This window comes from Sapajus apella, unplaced genomic scaffold (assembly GCF_009761245.1).
Source record: "Sapajus apella isolate SASKATOON/1434 unplaced genomic scaffold, GSC_monkey_1.0 scaffold10, whole genome shotgun sequence".
NCBI lineage: Eukaryota > Metazoa > Chordata > Mammalia > Primates > Cebidae > Sapajus > Sapajus apella.
In genome coordinates, this window is record NW_022436950.1 from 35960921 (window position 1) to 35985580 (window position 24660).

General features: G+C 40.0%; 1 protein-coding gene across 8 annotated transcripts in view; it reads right to left on the reverse strand.

The window, feature by feature from the left end:
* Positions 1-24660, reverse strand: part of LOC116551915 (cytochrome P450 20A1) — a 121620-nt gene that overhangs the window by 2216 nt on the left and 94744 nt on the right. For all 8 annotated transcript variants that reach the window (XM_032278578.1, XM_032278577.1, XM_032278583.1 and 5 more), the window contains 6 exons: positions 20138-20216; positions 14341-14456; positions 12963-13017; positions 6617-6737; positions 2436-2547; positions 1075-1139 (listed from right to left, as the gene is read on the reverse strand). In XM_032278578.1, coding sequence (XP_032134469.1) covers positions 1075-1139; positions 2436-2547; positions 6617-6737; positions 12963-13017; positions 14341-14456; positions 20138-20216 — 548 coding nt within the window. The remainder of the gene's footprint in view (positions 1-1074; positions 1140-2435; positions 2548-6616; positions 6738-12962; positions 13018-14340; positions 14457-20137; positions 20217-24660) is intronic.

Consider the following 24660-nt stretch of genomic DNA (forward strand, 5'->3'; position numbering starts at 1 on the left):
CTGCTTGGGTGATACGTACACCAAAATCCCAGAAATCACCACCAAAAAACTTATTCTTGTAACCAAATACCACCTGTTTCCCAAAAACCTATTGAAATAAAAAATAAATTAAAAAAAAAGCAAAAAGAGAAGCAATAAAAATAAAGAACAGAAAAATGGACTGAAAAAAAGACAAATTCTGTTTTCATTTTCTTTTCTTTTTTTTTTGAGACAGAGTTTTGCTCTTGTTGCCCAGGCTGGAGCGCAATGGTGCGATCTCGGCTCACTGCAACCTCCATCTCCTGGGTTTAAGTGATTCTCCTGCCTCAGCCTCCCCAGTAGCTGGGATTATAGGCATGTGACACCACGCCTGGCTAATTTGTATTTTTAGTAGAGATGGGGTTTCTCCATGTTGGTCAGGTTGATCTGGAACTCACGACCTCAGGTGATCCGCCCACCTTGGCCTTCCAAAGTGCTGGGATTACAGGCGTGAGCCACTGCGCCCGGCCTGTTTTCATTTTCTTAAAACAGATGTTAATCCTACTTTTCACTTAGTATAAAAGTGGTAATGAAAGAGACAAAGAACACCAGATAGCAGATTCACATAAGAGAAAAAGCAGTGAACAGAAGATATAAAGGGGATGCAGGTCAGGCTCGGTGGTGCATGCCTGTAATCCCACCACTTTGGGAGGCAGAAGTGGGAGGGTGGCTTGAGCTCAGGAGTTTGAGACCAGCCTGGTCAACATGGTGAAACCCACCGCTACAAAAAGTACAAAAGTTAACCAGGCATGGCGGCATGCACCTGTGGTCCCAGCTACTCAGCTGGTTGAGGCAGAAGAATGGCTTGAGTCAGAGAGGTCAAAGCCATAGTGAGCAGTGATCACACTGCTTACTACATTCCAGCTTGGGTGACAGAGCGAGACCCTGTGGTAAGAGACCTTCTCATAAGAAAGAGAAGAAAAGGGGATTCGCTGGTTTTCTTCTCTTGTATCATTGCTACATATTAAATTTTCTCCTCAAAACTTAGAAAAGGATTGTAAAATGTGCAAACACAAAAAATGACAAGTCACAAAGACAATGACAAATATTTCATACCTATGTGGAGACGGCCAAGTATTAGGATCCTGAAGTACCACACCAAGGGCATAAAGGACGAGGGTCTGTGAAAAATAATCCAATTAGTCAAGGACTAACAGAGATAAAATGACCCACAGAAAGTCAACTTATCCTAAACTTCTTTTTATATAGATAGCGAAAACAAAATAATTTAAAATAATGGAATAAACCACAAGCAATTATTTTGGTCATCTTACAATGAGGAAGGTCTCCCAAAGCATGTCACAAAATCTAGAAACCATAAAGGAATAATGGATTTAACTATATGAAAATTTAAAATCTGCATTCAATTAAAAAACAATGTAAACAACAGTAAAAGATAATCGAAAAAATTATTTGCTATATAACATAGTTTGTATAATATACAAAAATACATATAAGCTCACTAGAAAAATGAGTGAAAGTTATAAAGACAGAATTCACAAAAGAAAAATACAAACTGTTTATATATGTATGAAAAGTTGTTCAATCTCTCTAATGATCAGGGAAAAGCAAGATTCATAAAATACACACAAGACTCAAATTCAGAGGTAGTGAAGATTTGGAAAGAAAAAACATTGTCATTGTTGTTAAAAGCATAAAATGCTTTTTAAAGGACATTTTAAATTTAACATACACATGGCCCAGTGCAGTGGCTAATGCCTATAATCACACTACTTTGGGAGGCTAAGGTGGGAGGATCACTTGAACCCAGGAGTTTAGCCTGGGCAACATAGTGAGACCCTGCTTTTATAAAAAATAAAAAAAATTAGTGCAGCTACTTGGGAGGCCAAGATGGGAGGATCACTTGAGCCTGGGAGGTTGGTAACAGAGCAAGACCCTATCTAAAAATAATAATAATTGAACATACACAAGGACTTTGACACAAAAACCCCATGTCTAAGACTCTACTCAATACCTGTATCAGTAAATAATAAAAAAATTAATGTCAATCAAGATTTCCATTAGCAGTGGCTGCTTAAATAAACTATGGTGGACGGGGGTGGTGTCTCATGCCTGTAATTCCAGCACTTTGGAGGCTGAAGTGGGCGACGGATCACCTGGGGTTGGGAGTCCAAGACCAGCTTGGCCAACATGGTGAAACCCCATCTCTAACAAAAATTTGCTGGGTGTGGCAGCAGGTGCCTGTAATCCCTGCTACTTGGGAGGCTGAAACAGGAGAATCGCTTGAACCCAGGAAGCAGAGGTTGCAGTGAGCCAAGGTCGCACATTTGAACTCCAGCCTGGGTGACAAGAGCAAAACTCCATCTAAACACACACACACACACACACACACACCACTCCCACCCCAAAAGAGTTGAGAATAAATGAATGAATTAAACATAATAAATGTTTTCTACCTCTCTAGGAATAATAAATTGGTCAATTTTTCCTTCAATATCTTGAAGCCGGGCAGAAACTGGGGTCAATTTGGCAGTTCGAACAGTTTCACAAAGCACATGCCGACAATATCTGTTTAAAAAAATTTTTTTGAAGATGTTTATTTTTGGAGGCAGTTAGAGATGTACATACATTTAAAAAACGTTCTTCAACAACTTCTCAAACATTCCCAACTTGAAATAGTCCCATCATAATTCTTATCTGCTTAAAGATATGTTATATATTAGAGGCATATAAAGAGTTAACATTTTGTAAATTTTAAAATAAACACATTTTTGTAAGACTTGTTATAAATCTGTATATAACTCTAGGTAGATAAAGATTTAAACAAATAAAAAAACACTTTTAAAAGTACCAGAAGAAAACTCAATATAATGGTTCTACAATTTTTAAAAAGGTTATTTTTGGCATGACACATTGACAGAAAATTATTAAAATATAAATAACCTAACTAGAGAAACATTTTGTTTACATATTTCTAAAGAAAACTGAGAAAAATATTTTCACTAAATATATCCTTAATGTATAAAAGCATTTCAAAAGTAATTAAAATAATCCAACAACCCCATAGAAACAGGGAGAATACAAAAAGCAATTCACAAAAACATACAAATGGCCTGAAGACATATGAAATGATACTCAACTTCATTAACAACTTAAAGATTGGCAATCATAGCATTTTTTTTTTTACTTGCCAGATTGACAAAGATGAAAAAGAATGACAGCAGATATTACCAGAAAAAGAGAGAGAAAAAGGCATTCTCATATCCAGTTGGTGGCAGTATAAACTGGTACAACCTTTCAGAAGCATAATTTGGCAATATACATCAAACTCTTAAGTGTGCATCACAATAAGAAGAATAAAAACTGAAATGTATTGCAATCTCGCTATGAGTCAGTTCACTTAAATACTTTATATACAGGATCTTATTGAATCCTTACAAGAAACCCATGGGTGCTATGATTAACTCTAATTTTACAGATTAAAATCAGAGACAGTTATTTAAGTTCACACAGCAGGTAAGCTGTGTTGACAGGATTCAAATACATGTATGTCTTACTCTATGGCTTCTAATCTTAACCACTGTCCTACTCCATACATCCTTTAACTAGAAGCTTACTATAAGGACCTTATTATACAGAAATACTTGAAAATATTAGCAAAGATATAAGCACAGAAGTGTTAATTGTTTATAACATCAAAAACAACAAAATCAAAAGGGGAAACATTCTTCCTTCCTTTCCTCTGTACAAATATTTATTGCATACCTGCTGCATGTGAAACACTGTGCTAGATACTGAGCTACAACAATGAACAAGAGATACACCATCAAAGGGGTTCAGAATCTAGTTGGCAGGGAGGATAGGCTGGATGGGACATAAAGAATGAACAATTAAACAAGCACAGTACATGTTATGATAAAGGAAGTTTAGGGTATTATTGGAACATAAGGCAGGAGCAGCTACTCTAGGGAAAGGACTTTGTAGAGAAATAAACACAGGCTTGGCTGGGCGTGGCAGCTCAAGTCTTTAATCCCAGCACTTTGGGAGCCAGACGCACTGGAGGTCAGGAGTTCCAGAGCAGCTTGGCCAACATGGTGAAAGCCTGTCTCTACTAAAAATACAAAAATTAGCTGGGCGTGGTGGTGCATGCCTGTAATCCCAACTACTTGGAAGCCTGAGGCATGAGAATCGTTTGAACCCAGGAGGTGGAGGCTGCAGTGAGCAGCTGAGATCACGCCACTGTAATCCTGCTGGGTGACACAGACTGCATCTCTGAAAAAAAAAAAAAAAAAAAAAAGAAGGAAAAAAAAAAAAAAAACCAAACCTGAAACCCAAAAAAAAAAAAAAAAATCAAACCATCACCAACAATTAAAAAAAAAAACCCACTCCAAAACCAAAAACCAAAACCCAGACTTAGTTAAAGCCAAGACAGGAGATAAGAAACAAGACTCAGTAGGCTAAACTGGAAGCTATGAAGAGGCACAAGTGAGGATAAGGTGGGAGAAGTATACAAGGTCCAGCTTTTGAAATGCTTCAAAAGCTGTACAGAGAGTTTAAACTTTTTAATATTGTTTATTTACTTACTTATTTTTAAGAGACAGGTTCTTGCTCTGTTCCCCAGGCTGGAGTGCAGTGACACTCTATCACGCTGTAGCCTCAATCTCCCAAGCTCAAGTGATTCTCTCACCTCAGCCTCCCTAGTAGTTGTGACCAAAGGCACACACCTTTATGTCTGGCTAATTTTTAAATATTTTGTAGAGACAGGCTCCCACTATGTTGCTCTGAATGGTCTCAAACTTCTGGGCTCAAGCAACCCTCCAGCCTCGGCCTCCCAAATTACTGGGATCATAAGCATGAGTCACTGCACCCAGCCCAATTATTATGTGCTTAAGGGTACATTTACAAAGGACCTTCACCTTCTACTTCATATATTTCTATATGATAAAAACTTCAAAAGACAACTAGTATTACTTTTAAAATAAGTTTTATTCAATGTAATAGATTAAACTTCTAACATTTAAAAGCCTCCTAGTTCTTTCCAGTGGCTATCTTTTGTTTTCTTGCCTTTTTTTTTTTTTTTTTTTTTTTGAGGTAGGGTCTCACTGTCATCCAGGATGGAGTGTGGTGGTGTGACAATAGTTCACTGCACCCTGGACTTCTGAGCTCTGATCCTCCTGTCTCAGCCTCCTTTGTGGCTGGGACTACAGGCATGCACTACCATGCCTAGTAATTTTTTTGTATTTTTTTTTAGAAATGGGGTTTTGCCATGTTGCTCTGGCTGGTCTTGCATTCCTGGGCTCAAGTGATCCTCTCGCCTTGGCCTCCCAAATTGGTGGGATTACAGGTGTGAGCCAATGCGCCCAGCCACTCTATCTTTTCTATAGCTGATTTTATGCTCCAAGTTAGGATTGCTTGCCAGCCAGTCTCAGACTTCTAACTCCTAAGCAGTCACAGTTGCAATAAAAAAAAACCAAACCTTTTATTAAGGTACAGTTACATGCAATAAAATTAACCCATTCTACCTGTACAGTTTGAATTTTAGTAATGGTATACAATTGTGTAACTACAACTACAAACAATATATAAGACAGCTTCTTCATCCTAAAAATTGTCCTCACGCCTCTTTGTAGTTGATCCTGTCCCCATTCCTATCCCCCAACATCAATCTGCTTTTTATCACCATAGTTTGCCTTTTCTGGAATTTCACATAAATGAAATCATATAGTAGCCAGTATTTTGTTTCACTTCTTTCACTTAAATCACTTAGATTTATCTTAGTGTTACACACAACATATCTTGTGTGTATTGATATGTTCCTTTTTATTACTTATAGTATTCCACGGTATGGTTACACCACAATTTGTTTATCTATTTACCAGCTGAACATCTGAACTGCTTCCAATTCTGGGCTATTTTGAATAACACTGCTATGAATATTTGTACACAGGTCTTTGTGTAGTCATGTTTTCACTTATCTTGGATTGAAATTTCAAGGAGTGGAACTGCTGGATCATAGGATAAGTATATGTATAACTTTTTATGAGCCTACCATATCGTTTTATTTTCTTTTGTGACAGGGTCTCACTCTAACACAGGCTGGAATGCAGTAATGCAAACACTGTAGCCTCGACCTTCTGAGCTCAGGTGATCCTCCCATCTTAAGCATCCTTAGTAGCTCTGACTGCAGGCTTGTGCCAGCACATCTGGCTGATATTTTGTATTTTTTGTAGAGAGGTGGTTTTGCCATGTTGCCCAGGCTGGAGCTACTGGGCTTACGTGATCCACCTGTCTCAGCCTCCCAAAGTGCTGGGATTACAGGTATGAGCCACCACACCCCGCCAAGCCTACTATATTATTATCTAATGTGGCTGTACTATTTTTTATTGCCATCAACAAAGTATGGGTGTCATACTTGCTTGACTTCATTAGCACTATGTCACAGGCTAAGTTAAACGTTTCCCACACTACCTTATGATTTTAAAAAGCAGATTCATTTACCTAATAAAATCTATATATAAATACTTTAAGTCCCATAAAAATATATAGCTTTCATAGATAGTAACATTAGCATTAAATTAGATAAATCAGTTCAAATTTACCTTTTTAAAATATCCTCTTCTTTTTATTGTGTTCTTACCTGAGCTGCTCAATTTTCTCTGGAGTAATAGGACCATTCCCAAAAACTTGTTCTATCTCTTCATATAATTTTTTTTGAACTTCTTCAGAGGTGGTTAAAAAACAGATTGCCCAGGTACACACTAGGTGAAACATTATATGAATAACAATGAAAATAGCTAACTCATGACAGGTATAGAGTAAGAAAAAACTAATTATTTGGTTTGGGGATTTTGTATTTGCTTCTTTTCCCCTATAATATAGAAGATATACATAAGTGCTACCAAAAAGTAAAATTCTTCACAAGGTTTGCATTTCACTGAATGGAACATCAATATTTACAGAATGCCCTCCAACAGACATAGTGCAATCTAGATGCCTCCTTTCTTTCTTTTTTTTTTGAGACAAGGTCTTAAGGCTGGAGTGCAGTGGCACGATCTCAGCTCACTGCAATCTCTGCCTCCGGGATTCAAGCAATTCTCCTGCCTCAGTCTCCCTAGTAGCTGGGATTACAGGCACCTGCCACCATACCCAGCTAAGTTTTGTATTTTTTGGTAGAGACAGGGTTTCACCATGTTGGCCAGGCTGGTCTTGAACTTCTGACCTCAGGTGATCCATCTGCCTCGGCCTCCCAAAGTGCTGGGATTACAGGTTTGAGCCACCTGACCTGGCCCAGATGCCTTCTTTCATAAAACTGGTAAGTAACTGGAGCCACTTAATTTTACCTTAGGTAAAATAGTTATGATAATAAATAAATTTCATATCTGTAGGAATGCTCAATGTTGGCTATTGTAATGGATTATCTGATTCACTCAATCTTATACAAAAAGCTGATTTAGAGTTCTTAGGAGCACTAATGAAATGATTCAGACAAATCAAGCTAGCAGATTTATCGATAAATCAATATTCTAAAATTTTTACTTGTGATGGTAAATACACTGGCTCAAAATTTGTGACTGGTTACTGTTTAGAACAGTGGTTCTCAACCAGGCATGGTGGCTCACACCTGTAACCCCAGTACTTTGGGAGGGGATTGTACAGAGGGGATCATTTTGGAAGGGGATCTGAAGCTGGCAGATTGCTTGGGCTAAGGAGTTCGGGACTAGTCTGGGCAATATGGCAGAACTCCATCTCTACAAAATACTCAAAAGTCAGCTGGGCATGGTGGTATGTGCCTGTAGTCCTAGCTACTTGGGAGGCTGAAATGGGATGATTGCTTCTGCCCAGGAGGTTGAGGCTGTAGTGAGCTGTGACCGTGCTACTGCACTCCACCCTAGGCAAGTGAGGCCCTCTCTCAAAAAAAGCAAAGTGGTTCTCATAAACCACCTGGGAGATGGCTGATGCTGTAACCACACATTCACATATTCTGATTCAGTCAGTATGTTGTGGTAATGTCCAAACATCTGTACTTTTTTTCACTTTTTATTTTTATTTTTTTGTCACTTTCCTTTTGTCCTCTCATGTAAACATCTGTACTTTTAACAAATGCAATATCACATTTTTTTCGATTAACACCAAAACAGGAAGATCACTGGCTCATGGCTTACTTTAGCTTAAACTGGTTTATGGATTATATTCGCTGAGGAAATAAAAATGTAAAGCAATTACATGATGAGAAAAAAACAGAGGAAAAAGAGTAGTTATATTTCCTTTAGTAATCCACTGGGATTATAACTACTAGAAGAATGAAAACTTCTGAACATATATACTATCTCTTTCCCTAGAATATGTTTGAGCTGATACCATTTGTAGCTTGATTGTTCCTGTGTCAAATACTTTTTAATATGCTTATAGCGACCCGTGCCTTTACTTACCAATGATCTCTTTCCTGAGCTAAGGGTTAACTTAAACTTATCTCAAAGTTAATTTATTTAAAGATGTTTGCCTGATTCACCTTATTACCCATATTGTTATTATTAAAATCAGTAGTTACCTGGTACTCAATTACTCTGATTAGTTTTCTTACATCCAGAGTTCACAAAACACATGAGTGACTGCCTGTCCTTAACTTTTCCCTACATACAGGCTATGCCTTTTCATCATGGCTTTGAGTGAACTAGAGAATTTCTATTTTACAAGCGATATGAAAACTTGTGCAGTGCACAATATGTATGTTATATAGTTTTACAACATACAGTAATATACATCTGAAGGATTTACCATAAAGATTTTCGTACAGCGGTCACTTATCTACTCTGCTTGACTATATTATCACTTAAAATTAACAGTCCAGGTACAGGGGCACATGCCTATAATTCCAGCACTTTGGGAGGCTGAGGTGGGCAGATCATGAGGTCAAGAGATTGAGACCATCCTGGCCAACATGGTGAAACCCCGTCTCTACTAAAAATACAAAAATTATCTGGGCGTTTTGGCATGTGCCTGTAGTCCCAACTACTTGGAAGGCTGAGGCAGAACTGCTTGAACCCAGGAGGTGGAGATTGCAGGGAACTGAGATTGCACCACTGCACTCCAGCCTGGAGACAGAGTGAGACTCTGTCTCAAAATAATAATAATAATAATAAAACAATATGAATTTAATAATCTCACATTGGCTGGGCATGGTGGCTCACGTCTGTAATCCCAACACTTTGGGAGGCTGAGCGGGCAGATCACAGGTCGGGAGTTTCAGACCAGCCTGGCCAAAATAGTGAAACCTCCCCTCTACTAAAAACACAAAAAATTGGGCAGGTATGATGGCGGGCGCCTGTAGTCCCAGCTACTTGGGAGGCTGAGGCAGGAAAATCGCTTTAACCCGGGAAGCAGTGGTTGCAGTAAGCCAAGATTACACGACTGCATTCCATCCTGGATGACAAAGTGAGACTCCGTCTTAAAAAAAAACAACATTCACATTGACTTTTTGTTTGTGAGTTTTTCTTTTGTTTTTGTTTTTTTTTTTTAAGATAGGGTCACGCTCTGTCAAGGCTGGAGTGCAGTGGCAGTGATTATGGCTTACTTGAGGCCTGTAATCCCAGCTACTTAGGAGGCTGAGGCAAGAAAATCGCTTGAACTGAGGAGGCGGAGGTTGCAGTGACCTGAGATCATGCCACTGCACTCCAGCCTTTTAAAGAAAGTTTCCGGCCGGGCGCGGTGGCTCAAGCCTGTAATCCCAGCACTTTGGGAGGCCGAGGCGGGTGGATCACGAGGTCAAGAGATTGAGACCATCCTGGTCAACATGGTGAAACCCCGTCTCTGCTAAAAATACAAAAAATTAGCTGGGCATGGTGGTGCGTGCCTGTAATCCCAGCAACTCATGAGGCTGAGGCAGGAGAATTGCCTGAACCCGGGAGGCGGAGGTTGCGGTGAGCCGAGATCGCGCCATTGCACTCCAGCCTGGGTAACATGAGTGAAACTCCGTCTCAAAAAAAAAAAAAAAAAAAAAAAAAAAAAAAAAAAAAAAAAAAAAAAGAAAGTTTCCTTAAATATTAAGGAATATAAATGAAATCCTTTAAATAAACATAAATTTTATTTTCTTTTTTTTTGTTTGTTTTTGTTTTTTTGAGACACTCTAGCCTGGCTAACAAGAGCAAAACTCCATCTAAAAAAAAAAAGCTTGATTATTTTTGACATATGCTTACCTAAATTCAATTTAATCTATAGTATCTGGACATTTCTACATGTCAAAGAAGAAACATTTATGGGAAGTTTACATTTGTACTCATCTTTTTTTTTTTAGATGGAGTCTCACACTGTGGTCCAGGCTGGAATGCAATGACACAATCTTGGCTCACTGCAACATCCACCGCCCAGGTTCAAGCAATTCTCCTACCTCAGCCTCCCAAGTAGCTGGGATTAATAGGCTCTGGCCACCATGCTCAGCTAATTTTTGTATTTTTAGTAGTGACGTAGTGACGAGGTTTCACTGTCTTGGCCAGGCTGGTCTTGAACTCCTAACCTCATGATCCACTCGCCTCAGCCTCCCAAAGTGCTGGGATTACAGACATAAGCCACCGCGCCTGGCCTGTACTCATCATTTTAAAGAAAGCTTCCTTAAACGTTAAGGAATAAAAATGAAATCCTTCAAGTAAACGTAAATTTTCTAAAATTTAAATTGATGTCCTAATACTTTTTTTTTTTTTTTTTTTTTTTGAGACAGAGTCTTGCTGTGTCGCCCAGGCTGAAGTGCAGTGGCACAATCTTGGCTCACTGCAACTTCTGCCTCCCAGGTTCAAGCGATTCTCCTGCCTCAGCCTCTTGAGTAGCTGGGACTACGGGTGCATGCCACCATGCCCAGGTAATTTTTGTGTTTTTAGTAGAGACGGGGTTTCACTATGTTGGCCAGGCTGGTCTTGAACTCCTGATCTCGTGAACCACCTGCCTTGGCCTCCCAAAGTGCTGGGATTACAGGCATGAGCCACTGCGCCCAGCCTCCTTTTATTTTTTGACAGGGTCTCACTCTGTCACACAGGCTAGAGTTCAGTGGTTCGATCATGGCTCACTGCGACCTCAACCTCCTGGACTTAAGTGATCCTCCCACCTTAGCCTCCCAAGTAACTGAGATTACAGCTGTGCACCACCAGGCCTGGCTAATTTTTGAATTTTTTGTAGAGATGGGGTTCCACCCTCTTGCCCAGGCTGGTCTCAAATTCCTGGGCTCCAGTGATTCATCTACCTTGGCTCCCCAAAGTGCTGGCATTATAGGTGTGCACCACCTTGTCTGGCCCTCTAATACTTCCTTTAAGCATTTTTATCTTAGTATATTTTTATGCCTATAGAAGTATTTTTATAAATACTATATAAATGAATGGTATACCACCAATCTAAAAACCAGGAAGGGAACCTAGAAACATAACAAATATTTTCCAATTTTACATAAAAATCACTTTGAATTAGGAGTTCTTTTAAATCCTCTCTGTGCCCTATATACTCTGTTGGTAGACCTTAATAATAGCAGACTAACTTGGAGTCAATGTGAAAAGCAGCAGCAGGAAATGAAAAAGCTCACTGTTATGGTTGGAAAGGTGTCTACGGCAGTTCATTTTAAGGAACTAACTAGAATTCACAAGCCATAAAATGTGTCAAGAAATTTATGGCAATTTTCAGAAGTGGCTTTAAGCACTTAGGGTTAAGAAAAAAAAACACCTATGTGAGCGGGCCCTTTAAAACAAGACTAAAAAAGAGGGAAAAGAAATTATAAAGAAGTCCTCTAAACAGTGCTTTATTTTTGTTTGCTTTCAGACAGTCTTGGTCTGTTGCTCAGCCTGAAACGCTATGGTGTGATCATCACTCATTGCTGGGCTCAAGTGATCTTGCCCTAGCTTCCTGAGTAGCTGGAACCACAGGCGTGTGCCACCATATCCAGCTAGTTTTTATTTTTAGCAGAGACGAGGTCTCACTATGTTGCCCAGCCTGGTCTTGAATTCCTGGGCTCAAGCGATCCTCCTGCCCTAGGCTCCCAAAGTGCTGGGATTACAGATGTGAGTCACTATGCCTGGCCTCTTTTTTTTTTTTTTTCTGAGACAAAATCTCGCTCTGTCGCCAGGCTGGAGTGCAGTGGCACAATCTAGGCTCACTGCAACCTCCGCCTCCCGGGTTCAAGCAATTTTCCCGAGTAGCTGGGACTACAGGCACGTGCCACCACGCTAATTTTTGTATTTTTTATTTTTTGTATTTTTTATTTTTATATATATTTTTTGAGACGGAGTTTCACTCATGTTACCCAGGTTGGAGTGCAATGGCGCGATCTCGGCTCACCGCAACCTCCACCTCCTGGGTTCAGGCAATTCTCCTGCCTCAGCCTCCTGAGTAGCTGGGATTACAGGCACGCATCACCATGCCCAGCTAATTTTTTGTATTTTTACTAGAGACGGGGTTTTACCATGTTGACCAGGATGGTCTCGATCTCTTGACCTCGTGATCCACCCGCCTTGGCCTCCCAAAGTGCTGGGATTACAGGCTTGAGCCACCGTGCCCGGCCTAATTTTTGTATTTTTTAGTAGAGATGGGGTTTCACCATGTTGACCAGGATGGTCTCGCTTTCTCGGCCTCGTGATCTGCCTGCCTCGCTCGGCCTCCCAAATTGCTGGGATTACAGGCGTGAGCCACCGTGCCCGGCCATTGTTTGGTTTTTTTTTTGAGACAGGGTCTCTGTTGCTCAGGGTGGAGTACAATGGTGCATTCACAGCTCACTGTAGCCTCCATCCTCCTGATTCAGCCTCTTGAGTAGCTGAGACTACGGACACAGGTCATTATGCTCAATTAATTTTTTTTTGTAGAGAGAGGGTCTCTGTTTTCTGGGCTGGCCTCCAATTCCTGGCCTCAAGCAATCCTTCTACCTCAGCCTCCCAAAGTGTTGGGATTACAGGTATAAGCCACTGTTCAGCCTGTATATTTGAATCCATCTGAAAAAGAAATCAATTTATACTTACATTTTGCAGTTATTATGCAACTGGCCAGAGAAAATATCATACTGTCTTCTAGGATCTAGGAAACAAAACTAAGTTTAGAAAGTGTGAAAAATGTAAGGTAGCCTATATTAGGCCCTGCTAAAATAATCTAGAGCATAAAATTAGGGTCAATGAAAAAAAAGTATATTATTTCATTATGATGTTTTCATTAAAACAAAAAAAATAAAAATCTGTATAATGTCAATACCAAGCTAAATACCACATTGCTTTTTAAAAATATTTTTAAAACTGATATAGTTGTATGTATTTTGGAAGTACAAATGATATTTTGGTACATGTATCCAACGTGTAATGATCAAATCAGGGTATTTGTTGTGAATATTACTGGTTCATGATATACTGTGACAAACAAACTCAGTCCTATTTTTCTGGCTTAGCCTGGTAAACAGCAGTGAAGCCTCAGAAAAAGGACAGATCTCATCACTGTCCTGGAAGCCTAATTCAATGTCTGTACCAGCATATACCAAACTACTTCTGGCTACAAGGACTTGCATGTGTAGAGTGGGGCAGAAGATTCCTACAATTAAGAGGTGTGACAATAACAATTCACCTCATTGGCCTGAGAATACTACAAATGCAGTGGTATGCTGGAGGTATTGTGAACAAGACACACTGCCATACCTGGTCATGTAGGTAAAGTGATTTAGTTGAATACAATTAACACAAGTCCTTCTCCTCTTTTGTAATTCAGGGTCAATTTAATAATATTAAATAATATACAGCTGCCTCAAAGAGTGAACTAGAGACCAAGTACTTGTACTACCAATGATGTACAATAAAAGATGCACAATGCAGCCAGGCGTGGTGGCTCATGCCTGTAATCCCAACACTTTGGGAGGCCAAGGAGGGCAGATCATGAGATCAAAGTGATCAAGACCATCGTGGCCAACATGGTGGAACTCTGTCTCTACTAAAAATACAAAAAAATTAGCTGGGTGTAGCGGAGTGTGCCTGCAGTCCCAGCTACTTGAAAGGCTGAGGCAGGAGAATCACCTGAACCTGGGAGGTGGAGGTTGCAGTGAGACAAGATCGCGCCACTATACTCTAGCCTGGCAACAGTGAGACTCAAGTCTCAAAAGAAAAAAAAAAAAAGATGTACAATGCTTCTTTAAGCCAGTATCTGGATTAAAGTGAATGAAAAGCACACTCTGTATATGTGTTATTATTATTATTATTTTTTATAGATGGCGTCTTGTTATATTGCCTAAGTTGGCCTTGATCTCTTGGGTTCAAGTGATCCTCCCACCTTAGCCTCTCAAATAGCTGGGACTGTAGTCATGAGCCACTGTGCCTGGCTGTGGCTTATTTTTTACCAATAGACATTTAACAATTACATCACCTGTTGATCATTAAGGTTCCCCTGTACTAAGGAGTCAATGAAAACATGTTGACTGAAGTTCCTTCCTTTTCGTTCTTTTATGATGTTCTTTAAAATAGACTCCAGTTGCATAAGGGCTTACAGAAAAAAAAAAATGATTTCAGAATATATGCATTAATGGAGATTGAACTTTTAAAAAATAATTCTGCACAATGTTACTATGCACAGAAGAAACCTTCAAAGTTAGTAACCAACAACAAAGAAAGCTAATTTATGTTTAAACGCATCTATTCTCCTCCTCCTTTTTGCCAAATTTAACATACATACAAAAAAGTGCACAAAGCACATAAGTACAGTTTAAGGAATAATTATAAATCACCACCACCCAGGTCAAGAAGTTGAACAATGCCAGCACTTCACTTTTTCTTTTTATTGATTTTTTTTTTAGTCAGAGTCTTGCTCTGTTGCCTAGGCTGGAGTGTAGTGGTGTGATCTTGGCTCACTACAGCCTTGACTTCCCAGGCTCTGATGATTCTCCTATCTCAGCCTCCCAAATAGCTGGGACTACAGGCATGCTACCATGCCCAGCTAATTTTTGTATTTTTGGTAGAGATGGGGTTTCACCATGTTGGCCAGGCTGGTCTCAAACTCATGGGCTCAAGCAATCTGCCCATCTCAGCCTCTCAAAGTGCTAGGATTACAGGCGTGAGCCACCACACCCAGTCTAATACCAGCACTTTAAAGGCCTCCAAACACGTAAGCCTTTCTTTCTTGCTATCACTCCGATCCTTCCTTCTAAATTCTGTCTTCTTAACTCCATTCCTTCTCCCAAATCAGGAATCACTTATTTAGGGATAGAAACAAGACATAAAATAATCAGAAAAGTAAATTACTAAAAATCTGAAAGAGGCTGGGTGTGGTGGCTCACGCCTGTAATCCCATCAAGATGGTGAAACCCCATCTCTACTAAAAACACAAAAATTAGTTGAGCATGGTGGCAGGTGCCTGTAATCCCAGCTATTTAGAAGGCTGAGGCAGGAGAATTGCTTGAACCTGGGTGGCAGAGGTTGCAGTGAGCTGAGATTGCACCACTGTACTCCAGCCTGGGCAATAGAGTGAGACTCTATCTCAATAAATAAATAAAATAAAATAAAAAGACAAAAACAACTGATATCCAATGGCCCATAAAATTATCCACAAATACATTTCAGTCTTCATCTTATTTGACCTATCATACCACTGATGATGTTGTAATGTACTCCCCAAGAAACAATTTTTCATGTGGCTCCCAGGAGTCTACTCCCCTAGACTCCACACTTCCCTCCCACTTTACTGCCTGCTCATTTTGTCTCCTTTTATGATTCTTTTTCAATCTCTTGAATTTCTCAGTAATGAAATGTTCAAGGACAGGGCTCTGTCTCTTTTTGTGTCTATATTCACTACCTGGTGATCTTTAATCTCAAGGCTTTCAATGCAGTATATGTACCGCACACTTCCAAATCTGTATTTCCAGTCAGGACTTCTTTCTCTTCAGCTCCAGACTCATCTCTGCCTCCTGGTTCAAACAGTTCTCCTGACTCTCAGTCTCCTGGGTAGCTGGGATTACAGGCACCCACCACCATGCCTGGCTAATTTTTGTATTTTTATTAGAGGCCGGGTTTCACCATGCTGACCAGGGTGGTCTTGAACTACTGACCTTGTGATCCGCCTGCCTCGGCCTCGCAAAGGGCTGGGATTACAGGCATGAGCCACTGCACCCGGCCTCATATATCCAATTCTAATAACAAACTCAACCTCTGGACTTGGATGTCTGAAACATACCAAACATACTGAGCTCGAGCTTTCCTCCAAAACCTGGATCTTCTCACAGTCTTCCCCATCTTATTTCTTGACAACCTCCTTTTACAATTAGGCCGAAAACCTTGGTGTATACCTTAATTATAATACATCAGTCAACATTGGTAGGTCTATCTTCAAAGTACCAAATTATTTTCTTACGCCTTTTTTCCCCTTATTCTATATTTTCTGTTGCCTGCCACTTGGTCCAAGCCACATTATCTCTCAAGCCTGGTTCACTCCAATAGCCCTCTGACTAGTTTCCCTGCTTTTGCTCTGGACCTATTCAGTCTATCATATCAGCCAAAGTGATCCTTTGATAACAAAACTCAGATTGTAGCTCTGCTCAAAGCCTGCCAGTGGCTTGCTATCTCATAGTAACAACCTAGTCACACAATGGTCTCTAAGCCATACAAAACCCCTTCCTCTCTCCAGTCTTTCTCACCTCATCTCCTTCTGCTCCTCTTCTTACTTCACTCCAGCCATACTGATCTTCCTATTGTACTTCAAATACAGCAGGAACAGTCCTACTTCAAGGACTCTGTAATTACTTTTCCTCTACATGGAATATTCTTCCGTTGAACATCTTGAACATCTGGGTATCCAGATGTTCTGCATGACTGGTTTCATCTCTTGCAAGTGTTTACTCAAAAGTCACCTCATCTTGGTGAAGCCTTTTCTAATAATTACTTAAAATTGCAACCTCCCAACACCCTGCACTCCCTATCCCCTTCTGGTTTTATTTGTCTCTATAGCATTTTTCACCTTTTAATGTACTATTCAATTTACTTATTTAGATTACTGTCTGTTTCTTCCCACTAGAATGTGGTGCCAAAAAGGCAAGAAATTTTGTTTAGGTTCCTCAGCAACCAAAACATGCCAGGATATCATAGATCTTTATTAAATATTTATAGGACTGAATCAATATAATACATATTAGTGATTAAAATGAGAAATTATTGCTGAGCGCGTTGGCTCACGCCTGTAATCCCAGCAGGCGTGGTGGGCAGATCACTTGAGGTCAAGAGTTTCAGATCAGCCTGGATGGTAAAACCCCATCTCTACTAAAAATACAAAAATGAGCTGAGCATGGTGGCAGGTGCCTGTCCTCTCAGCTACTTGGGAGGCTGAGGCGGGAGAATCGCTTGAACCCGGGAGGCAGAGGATTCAGTGAGTCAAGATTGCACCACTGTACTCTAGCCTGGGCGATAGAGTGAGACTCCGCCTCAAAAAAAAAAAAAAAAAAAAAAAAGATAAGAAATTATTAACACTGTAAAGAAGCTGTTCCCAGACTTTGCTACACATTAGAATCACCTGAGACGTTTTTTCAAACAGTAAAACACAAGTCACACCTCATATCAATTAAATCCGAATGTTTACAGGTAGAAGGCAGGCTTCAATATAAAAGATTCAATGTGTAGCAAAGTTTGGGAACTACTGTTGTACATTCTCAACCCTACAAGTACATTAGAATAATCTGGAGCACTTTCACAAAAATACCTGATGTCCATGGCATCCCCATCTCAGATTCTGAATAAACTGGTCTAGGATAAGGCCTGATCTTCAGGTTTTGGGCTTTAAGTTCCCCAACTGATTTTAATGTGCAAATCAGGTTGGAAATTAAACAAAGGAAGCTCTGATCCAGTCATGGGATCCCACTTTTATAACACCAGAACATAACCATTTTCAATAAAAGCTCAAATCTGATCTACGCCCATGTATGCAGCCCAAGGAACACATCATGCCAGACAATTTTTATTTAGAATCAAAGAATATAAATTATTTTCATTTCATGTTAATTTAACTAATATTCCTGAAATACATTTTTTATCAAGGGGAATTAATCCAAATGCACTGATCAAGATAATCATAATGGTCATAAAAACCAGATAGCAGGAAATGTGTCCATTAAACTGGCTTTTTTAATCTTTTTTTTACATCTGTTGGCCGAAGAAAATCACTACAGTAAGCTAATGAGGACAAGGATTTCTGTCTCCTGTGCATAGAGTAAGGCCTAGCACAGCCTCAATGTTTGTTGAAAGGATGAAGAAAAAAAATCCTGCGAAGCAAAACTATAATGTATAGAAAACAATCCATTATTCCAATGCAGCCTCTGTATTTTAAGTTATCCTGCATGCTTCCAAAAAATGAAATGAAGTATCTTAGAATAAAAGTATTGGCCAGGCATGGTGGCCCATGCCTGTAATCCCAGCACTTTGGGAAGCCAAGGTGGGCGGATCACGAGGTCTGACCAGCCAACATGGTGAAACCCCGTCTCTACTAAAAATACAAAACTTAGTCAGGCATAGCGATGCACACCTGTAATCTCAGCTACTCAGGAGGCTGAGGCAGGAGAATCGCTTGAACCCAGGAGGTAGAAGTTGCACTGAGCTGTGATCGCGCCACTGCACTCCAACCTAGGCAACTCTGTCTCAAAATAACAATAATAATAATAATAATAATAATAACAACAACAACAACAACAACAACAAAACAGCAGTAATAATAAATTTTAGAAAGTATTAAAGCTTTTTTAATTTATATTTTATTTTTTTAAGACAGAGTTTCACTTCGTCACCAAGGCTGGACTCACTGCAACCTCTGCCTCCTGGGTTCAAGTGATTTTCCTGCCTCAGCCTTCTGAGTAGCTGGGATTACAGGCGCCCACCACCATACCTAGCTAATTTTTTGTATTTTTAGTAGAGATGGAGTTTCACCATGTTAGCCAGGCTGGTGTTGAAATCCTGATCTCAGGTACTCTGCCTGCCTCGGCCTCCCAAAGTTCTGGGATTACAGGTGTGAGCCACCATGTTCAGCCTAAAGCTTTATAATTATTCAACCACTGACAGAAAAAAAGAGTAAGGCAGAGTAATTAATTTGGGACAGCTATGTTATATTAAAATTGCTATTTTTCTGTGTGAACTGTATAAAGTTGTAATCAGTGCCAAACAATATTGAAAATATTTTTATTCAATGTTATGACAAAAATTTTTTAGGTTGCAATTTTTTTTTTTTTTTTTTTTTGAGATAGAGTCTCACTCACCCAGGCTGGAGTGCAGTGGCACGATCTCGGCTCACTGTAACTTTTGCCTCCAGGGCGCAAGCGGTTTTCATGCCTCAGCCTCTTGAATTGCTAGATTTTCAGGTATATGCTGCTATACCCGGCTAATGTTTTGCATTTATTTAGTAGAGGTAGGGTTTCACTATGTTGGCCAGATTGGTCTCGAACTCCTGGCCTCAAGTGATCCGCCTACCTTGGCATCCCCAAGTGCTGGGATTGCAGGTGTGAGCCACCATACCAGGCCTACACTGCTAATTTTAAAAAATTTTCTGAGATGGGGTCTCTCACTACGTTGCCTATGCTGGGCTGAGCAACGTAGTAAGAGACCCCATCTCAAAAATTTTTTTCATCTCAAACTCCTGAGTTGAAGTGATCCTCTCCACTCAGCCTCCCAAGTAGCTGTGACTACAGGTATGTGCTACCATGGCTGCCATTTTTTATAAATATCTGTAATATTTAATCATGTTGACGTTATTTCCCTACTAATTCCTGTAGTGTTGAACATTTATAGTTTGTTCCTGGTTACAGAACAAACTACTTGCTCTACTTGCAGAAATAGTACTACAAAATATACCTTCATGAATATTGTCTTGTTTCATATAATTTCATCCATTATTTATGGTTTTCAGTATGCAGTATCAAACTGCTTTCTTAAGATTGTACCCTTATACTTTCCATTAATCCTGTAGAGTGTATCAGCTCTATAGCACTCTCATTCTGCAGTGAGTGCTAGAGTTTTACTAATTTAATAATTTTTCTTCACTTCTGTTAAAGAAAACTTTCATTGTAGAAAATGTAGAAAAAAAGCATAAAGAAAGAAAATATAAATGAACTTTAATCTCACTATTCAGAGATAACCTTATTAAAACTGGGCCACCTTCATTTTTTGTCCTCACTAAAAATTAAGAGTGACCAACTTACCATCTTCATATTGTTTTTTCCGAGTTGTATTTTTATCAAGTGATCCATCTAGAAAGCCTTTTCCAATCTCAGACCAAACCTGAAAATAGGTAAATACACATATCTATTATCTAATAGGTAGAATTTTTTAAGTAATACAGAGCAATGTAACCTAATAACTTAGGAACATTTTTTTTTTTTTTTTTGAGTCAGAGTTCTGGCTCTATCACCCAGGCTGCAGTGCTGTGGAGTGCAATGGCACAATCAAAGCTCACTGCAACCTCCACCTCTCAAGCTCAAACCATCCTCCCACCTCAGCCTTCCAAGCAGCTGGGACTACAGATGTGTGCCACCATGGCCGGCTAATTTTTCTGTTTTTTGTAGCAATGGGTTTCACCATGTTTCCCAGACTGGTCTTGAACACCTAAACTCAAGTGATCCTCCCATCTCAGTCCCTCAAAGTGTTGGGATTCTACGCGTGAGCCACCCACCTGGCAGGAACACTTTTCTCACCAACAAATCTGATAATTAAACTCTCCTTTTCAACTGGCTGCACAATCCTTTACTCCATAGTCTCAGAGAAGAGGGTACAAAAATATTTTAATGATTTCAGCCAAGGCACTTTCAAACTAATAAGAAGTGGAAAGTGAAAAATTTCTTTTCTCTAAAAGGAGTAGGGACAAGAAAAAGGACACAGCAGTAAAGTCAGTCCTCATTTTTGTATTACACTGGCACAAGTGTAAAATAAAATTCACAGGTTAATTACAAATTTCTTTCACTTGTAATACTGATAAACACTGGCTGAGGTAAAGAAAAAGGTTGTAAGTCTGAGATTTGGATATAAGCAGCAGAATAGGCTTCCAAATTTTCACAGCCCCTGAACAAACTTTAACCTGATTTTAATTCAAAAGTTCTAAAAGTGGGCTGGGTGCGGTGACTCATCTGTAATCTCAACACTTTGGGAGGCTGAGGTGAGCAGATCACGAGGTCAGGAGATCAAGACCATCCTGGCTAACACAGTGAAACCGTCTCTACTAAAAAAAAAAAAAATACAAAAAATAAGCTGGGCGTGGTGGCATGTACCTGTAGTTTCAGCTACTCAGGAGGCTGAGGCAAAAGAATAGCTTGAACCCAGGAGGCGGATGTTGCAGTAAGCCGATATCATGCCACTGCACTCAAGCCTGGGGAACAGAGCCAGAGAACTTAGGGAAAGGACACAACACTTATTAATTAATGGCAAAATACTGTATTTGAAAAACAATAAATTTAAAAAAGTCCTCAATGCTTACCTTAAATGCAAACATTTCAGATTCAATGTAAAAAAAAATCAAATTACTAAAACTACTGTAAAAATTAATAGTAGGCCAAGTGGCTCACACCCATAATCCCAGCACTTTGGGAGGACAAGGCGGGCAGACTGTATGGGCTAAGGAGTTTGAGAACATGGTGAAACTCTTTCTCTGTGAAAAATACAAAGAATTAGCCAGGTGTGGTGGTGAGCATCTGTGGTCCCAGCTAACTCAGTAGGGTTAGGTGGAAGGATAGCTCGAGTCTGGGAGGTGGAGGCTGCAGTGAGCTGAGATTGCAGCACTGCAGCCTAAAAAAAAAATAAAATAAAAAAAGAAAAAGAAAAAGAAGCAAATATTTATATAAAACCCTTAAAGTTTGAAAGGAGTTTCTAAGCATGACAGAGCACAGGGCACAAATTCACAACGAAAGAGTTAAATTGATTTAGCTACATAAAAACATTAATATTTGTGATACTGAAAAAATAGCACAAAGCTTTTATTTACTTACTATAAATAAATGTAGAAGCAAATGAAAACTGAGACTAAAAATAAACAGCTATTCTAGATTAGTAAGAAAAAGAAACACAATAGATATTCAGGCAATTCAATAGAAATACAGGCAAAAGAACCAGGTGGGCCTAAAATCCTAGCTATTTGTGAAGCTGAGGTCGGAGGATCCCTTGAGCCCAAAAGTTTGAGACCAGTCTGGACAACAGGGTGATACTGAGTCACAAAAAAGTCAAATAATGAAGAAACATAGGCAGAGGACGTAAGAAAACATCCCACAAAAGAAACCCAAGTGTTTAATAAAAGTATAAAAATATGATTTTTGGTTTTCTGTTTTTAAAACAGTGTCTGTCTCTGTCTCCAAGGCTGGAGTTCCATGGCACAATCATGGTTCACTACAACCTCCACTTCCTGGGCTCAAGCAATCCTCTGGCCTCAGCCTCCCAACTAGTAGGGACTACAAGAGTGCGATACCACACCCAGCTAATTTTTGTGAGTTTTCTGGGTAAAGATGGGATTTTGTCATGTTGTCTAGGCTGGCCTCAAACTCCTGGGCTCAAGTAATCCTTCTGCCTTGGGCTTCCCAAAGTGCTAACATTATAGGCGTGAACCACTGTACACACAGCCAAAAAGATGTTTAACTTCATAAGTAATAAGAGAATTATACATTTCAGGCTGGGAGTGGTGGCTCACGCCTGTAATCCCAGCACTTTGGGAGACTGAGGCGGATGGATAACTTGAGGTCAGGAGTTTGAGACCAACATGGTGAAACCTGGCCAACATGGTGAAACCCCATCTCTAGTAAAAATACAAAAATTAGCTAGGTATGGTGGCAGGTGCCTGTAATCCCAGCTACTGGCAAGGCTGAGGCAGCAAAATTGCTTGAACCCAGGAAGCAGAGGTTGCAGTGAGCCAAGACTGTACCATTGTACTCCAGCCTGGGCGACAAGAGTGAAACTCTGTCTCAAAACAAAACAAAACAAAACAAAAAAACTTGCTGGGTGCAGTGACTCAAGCCTGTAATACCAGCACTTTGGGAGGCTGAAGCGAGTGGATCTCCTGAGGTAAGGAGTTCGAGACCAGCCTGGCCAAGATGGTAAAACCCCATCTCTACTAAAAATAACAAAATTAGCCGGGTATGGTGGCCCATGCCTGTAATCCCAGTTACTCAGGAAGGCAAGGCAGGAGAATCACTTGAACCTGGGAGGCAGAGGTTGCAGTTAGCCGAAATCACGCCACTGCACTCCAGCCCGGGCAGCAGAGCAAGACTCTGTCTCAAAAACAACAACAAACAGCTATATATTTCAATCACAAAATGTCATTTTTGGCTTACTGGATAGGCAAATTTTTTTTTTTTTTTTTTTGAGACAGGTTCTCACTCTATCACTCAGGCTGGAACACAGTGGTGTGATCCTCCCAGGCTCAAATGATCCTCCTGCCTCAGTCTCCCAAGTAGCTGGGACTACAGGCATGCATTCCACCACACTTGAATAATTAAAAAAAATTTTTTTTTGTATAGGCCAGGCGTGGTGACTCATGCCTGTAATCTCAGCACTTTGGGAGGCCAAGGCGGGCGGATCACAAGGTCAGGAGATCGAGACCATCCTGGTCAACATGGTGAAATGCTGTCTCTAGTAAAATTAAAAAAAAAAAAAAAAAAAATTACCCAGGTGTGGTGGTGTGTGCCTGTAGTCCCAGGAGGCTGAGGCAGGGGAATCGCTTGAACCCAGGTAGCAGAGTATGCCGTGAGCCGTTATCGTGCCACTGCAATACAGCCTGGGTGACAGAGCAAGACTCCGTCTCAAAAAAAAAATTTTTTTTTTTTTGTAGAGATAGAGGTCTCACTGTGTTGCCCAGGCTGGTCTTGAACTTCTAGGCTCAAGTAATCCTGCTGCCTTGGCTTCCCAAAGTGCTGGGATTACAGGCATGAGCCACTGTACCTGGCCTAGAAAGGCAAATATTTAAGGACCAACAATTCTAAATGTTGTCAAAAGTACAGGGTAAGAGCACACTAATATTGGTGGAAAAATAGTTGGGACAATGTTTCTGGGAGGCAGTTAGGAAATACAATATGCAACTGAAAGCAAGATGTATGTTTTTTCATATTTTAACACCTGTGAAATCAGTATGCATCTTACAAGTGATGACATCTTCCAAATGTTTTTATCCAAGTGGCAGTCATGATGCAGTTGTCATTGGCTCTGAATTTATAAATTGGTTATTATTCTTGGTGGCATAACTGGACAATGGCAATCCCTTGGCATTTCAGACATTAAAAGATCATTTCAGGGGTGGGCAGGAGGATGATAAGAAATCACTTAGCCTTTCGGCCGGAACCGCCATCTTCCAGTAATTCGCCAAAATGACGAACACAAAGGGAAAGAGGAGAGGCACTCGATACATGTTCTCTAGGCCTTTCAGAAACATGGAGTTGTTCCTTTGGCCATGTATATGCGAATCTATAAGAAAGGTGATATTGTGGACATCAAGGGAATGGGTACTGTTCAAAAAGGAATGCCCCACAAATGTTATCATGGCAAAACTGGAAGAGTCTACAAGGTTACCCAGCATGCTGTTGGCATTGTTGTAAACAAACAAGTTAAGGGCAAGATTCTTGCCAAGAGAATTAATGTGCGTATTGAGCACATCAAGCACTCTAAGAGCCGAGATAGCTTCCTAAAACGTGTGAAGGAAAATGATCAGAAAAAGAAAGAAGCCAAAGAGAAAAGTACCTGGGTCCAACTGAAG